General features: G+C 35.3%; 1 protein-coding gene across 1 annotated transcript; it reads right to left on the bottom strand.

The window, feature by feature from the left end:
* Nucleotides 1–3069: 3069 nt before the first annotated feature.
* LOC145087215 (protein SRC2-like) lies at nt 3070–4125 on the bottom strand. Its single transcript, XM_079025124.1, has one exon. The coding sequence runs from the start codon at nt 4036–4038 to the stop codon at nt 3226–3228; it is 813 nt and encodes a 270-aa protein (XP_078881250.1). The 5' UTR covers nt 4039–4125; the 3' UTR covers nt 3070–3225.
* Between the last annotated feature and the right edge of the window lie 248 nt (nt 4126–4373).

The following is a 4373-nucleotide window of genomic DNA, read 5'->3' as shown; positions in this document are numbered from 1 at the left end:
TTTCGATATTGGCTTTTATCTTTTCTCTTCTTGAAATATAGTGGACTACTCTTAGGACCATCAATTTCAAGTTCTAGCATTTAACCTTTTGGGTATGACACTTTAGAGGCATTCTACTTTGCATGCTTATCCTTCCTAAAGCTTCAAGAAATTCAACAACCATAAGGTTTCTTCAAGAAAATTCGATTTTGCAAAAGGTTAGTATTTCTTGACTATATTTTTTTTCATATTATTAGACTATAGATCCTTGTATGGTTTAGATCTTAACTTGCCTTAGAATAAATTTTGTAGTTTACGCTACTTATGGATTTGTTCTTTGTTAGGATTAATGAAACTCAATAGGTGCATGTATGTTGTTTGTTCTAATCCCAGAATACCAAAATATCAATGTTTTAAAAACCAGTTCGAACCGGCCGATCGAATCAGGAATCGGAAATGAGAGTAGTTCAAAAACGACTAGTTTTATGCCAATTTTTAGAATGGATCGAACCGAATGGTTTCTTCAAAAACCAGATTGAACCAGTGTGAAAGAATCGATAAAAACTCGTTTGAATCGGATTATTGGACATTGATAGTTGGATTCCACTGAGCATGTTAAAAACAACGCATTTCCAAAGCAAATTGAAAAGCTCGATCGATGAGATTATCTAGAGTGTACACAACTCGAAGGGTGATGATGCACACCAGTAGTACCTAGTAGTACCCGATACAAGTTCGATGCACACTAGAATATGACGTTGATCTTCTCAACTTGAAGACTCATACTATTGAAAATAGGTATCCAATGTCATAACGGATTGATATAACTTTGAGAATAATAACAAAGTCATTTTTGGATTGCCCTTAAAAGCTAAAATAGTTAGAAAAGAATTTGAGAGAATGAGACTAATAGTTTATTAATTCATTACAAGTTAATAAATTAATTAGAAACTAGTTGAAATAATTAGAACTAATTTGGAATTATTTGGATTCATTTAAAAGGTACAAATGTTGAATGTTAATTGTTCAATAGTTGAGCAAAACGAACATTCTGGATAATCCATAGATGTGGACGGTTTTGAGTGCTTCTAAAAGGCTTCCAGAATCTTTCCATGTAACAGATAAGGATAAGGATTTGAATCAGGATTAAATTTGATTATTTAATCGATTCAAATCAGGTTTATCTATAAGTTACCAAAACTATATAAAGACCCCTCTAGGCTACCAAAAATCGGATCCTACTCTCCCCAAGGTTGGAATTATCGGATTTCATAACCGTTCTCCTCTCTCTTAAAATTTCTAGGGCTTTAATCTTTTGGATATGAGCCATTAGAGGCATTCCTACTTTGGGTACTAGATCTTCCAAGAGTGACAAGGGAACTCAAGATCTTCAAGGATTCACAAGTATATACGATTATACTTGAAATGTTAGTAAATCTCTCCCTTTTGATAGTTTAAATTCATAGTTTTGAAAGTACGTTGTTATAATATTAAAATCTAGATCTATGGTGCATGTACATTTAGGGTTTATACTGAATGCTCCATTGCCTAGTCTTCGTGTATAGATGCTTAGAAAACCCATCACATATTTCTCAACTCTTATGTATATGACTTTATAATATAGTTGATTGTGATAAGGATTTATATTTGTGAATGTGTAATTCTTGGTTATATATATATATATATATATATATATATATATATATATATATATATATATATATATATATATATATATATATATATATAATCAGGTTGAACCGATCATTCTCTAATTGTGAAGTTCTAGATGAATCATATAAACTTATTGTCGTTTGATTTGTGGATATTGCACGTTTTCCCATATTCTAGGTTAAATGAAATCAAGGTGTTAGATTGTTCTCCTAATAAAATCTTATCTTTAATGAGGTATTAGTAGGAAAACATATTAGGTTACCTTTCGGGTCAATAGTAACAATTTCAATGTAGGTTAGGCTATCGGGATTGGGAGGGGGAGTGGTCTGACGTGGCCACCTTCAACCTCACCACCACGTTAACCATGATCCTCAACCACCACCACATGCGTGGTTTTAACGTACGAGAGAGAGAGAGAGAGAGAGAGAGAGAGAGAGAGAGAGAGAGAGAGAAAAGTGATGCAACGTAGCCGAAACCACGAAACTTCACATTGACGCTCATGATGCCTAGCCGAGGATGGTGTTCGCACACTCCGTTTCCACGTTCACTCCAATTAGCCTTTACTAACTTACAAATAGCATCTATTCAAAGTGAGATGTCTTTTCCAAAGCAATCCTATTCTTAGCTGAGGACCAAAAATACTGTTTGCAAACAAACAAGAGTTTGATAAAAAAAAAGATGTGGAAAAGTTTATGGTATTACAATCACAATTTTCTATTATCAGTGGACCATAAAATGAAATAATAAGAACATTTATAATCATGAAAATGATGAACATGTGTAATCAATGGAAGATAAACACAATTCATATATTTCTTAAATTTGAGTACATAGATGATATTAATTTTACTATATTTATACCCAAACTTCCCTAAGTTCACTCTTTATGTATGACAAGATATTTAAAGTCATGCAACGATTTATTCAACTGGAAGTATTCTTAGTTGAAAATATTTGAAACCGATTTGAGGACGAGAAAAATGATCATTTTAGAGTAATTAATATTTGTTTTGTTGTTATTACTATTTAAATGTTAAATAAAATAAATATTTACTGTTAAATTGACTATTGTATTTATTAATAATATTTTGTTTCTATTAAGACAAATTTAAACTAATAAATAGAAGTTATATAAGGTGATATGACATAGGATCAATATCATTACATTCCTATCAATTGTCTTACTATTTATTATACTTTGACATAATAAGTTAATAACCAACAATTTTGTTGTTTTTGTTTACCCTATAATGTAAAAAAACATAGGTTAAGGAATCATTTATGAATTTTAAAATCTATAAAAAGATTGAGTATTCTATAAAGTTAAAGTAAATTGGTTTATATCTTTATCATGTACCACATGAATTATATCATTCAAGGAAAACGTAATCACATTGTAACACTACTAAGATTAGGTATTTTACTTCTATAAAATATTAAATTGATTTATATCTTGTAGTGAAACGAATTAATGAATTTAAGCCATTTACAATCGACAGGGCAACAAACAAACCATACATAGTTACATACTAATATTATAGAAAAAAAAATCCCAATATCAGGAAAGTAACATCAAAAACCGCCACAACCGCCTCCACCACATCCTCCACCGCCACATCCACCGCCACCATCCGACACGATATCGCCGATCAAAAGTCCACCCAGTGCTCCACCTAGCAAACCGGCTCCTAACCCCATACCAAGTTTATTCTTCTTCGGAGGCTGCTGAACTGCCGCCGGATACCCATATCCCTGCTGCGGAGGATATCCACCGTACCCTGGCGGCGGTGGCGGAGGGTAACCACCATAACCCGGTTGTTGCTGGTGTTGGTACGCATATCCAGGATATCCAGTAGCGGCAGGGGCCTGCTGGTAATACCGACCTGCTGCCTCATACGGCGGCGCATACGCGGCACTAGATCCAACCGCCATACCGGGAGGATAAGCCATGACGGGCTCCTCCGCCTTACCGGAAAACTTCTCCCCAAATTTATACGAAAAACTAAGAAACCCATTCGGCTTCCCGGAATGCTTCCTCACCTGATAAGTACTCACAAGCTGCTGAGTCGACGCGCCTTCCAAGAGCTCTTTAACCGGCACACGAACTTCTCCCAAATTCTTATCACTGAACGTCCCGACGGCCTTGATCTCGACGACGAGTGTCAGGCGGTTCTGTAAGCCGGCGGCTTCGTCGACTGTAAACTTCATGGGGAAGTTCCAGGTAGGGTTGGAACCTCCATCTTTGTCAACATGGGTTTTAAGCTTTTGTTTGTTGGTGGTGCCGGAGATGTAAGCTACGGCGTAGACGTCTGGTTTCCCGGTGAGAGAAGGTTTCTTGATCCCCTTTGCTGAGATGAGTGTCAGGTCTAAAGTTCTGTAATTCATGGTTGATTGTTGGAAGTAGAGATTGGGGTGGGGTGGATTTATATAGGGTTTGTGTAAACCGACTTTGGGAGAAAGGAAACAGCAAGGAAGGTGACGAAAGAATGATCTTAGCGATTAAGTATATAATAACTGTCAACTGCGAACCTTGTTCGCATGAAACTGCAATAAACGGTTCAACTGTTCCAACTAGGATTTGAAACCGAGTTGAGGCCGTGTGGGTTTTCTTTTGATGAAAATTAATAACTTTAGGGAAAATTCAGAAAAAGCTTTACATTTTCGGTCTTTTCATTTCACTAGTTTTATAGTTTTATAGAGTAGATTACAAAAATAGTCAT

This window comes from Lactuca serriola, chromosome 2 (assembly GCF_051521515.1).
Source record: "Lactuca serriola cultivar US96UC23 chromosome 2, Lser_US96UC23_V15, whole genome shotgun sequence".
NCBI classification, from domain to species: domain Eukaryota; kingdom Viridiplantae; phylum Streptophyta; class Magnoliopsida; order Asterales; family Asteraceae; genus Lactuca; species Lactuca serriola.
Note: the sequence above shows the minus strand (reverse complement) of the source record. Positions and strands in the feature narration are given on the sequence as shown.

Excerpts from the sequence above, each read along its gene's own strand:
- LOC145087215 (XM_079025124.1), bottom strand. The coding sequence starts at position 4,038 with ATGAATTACAGAACTTTAGACCTGACACTCATCTCAGCAAAGGGGATC.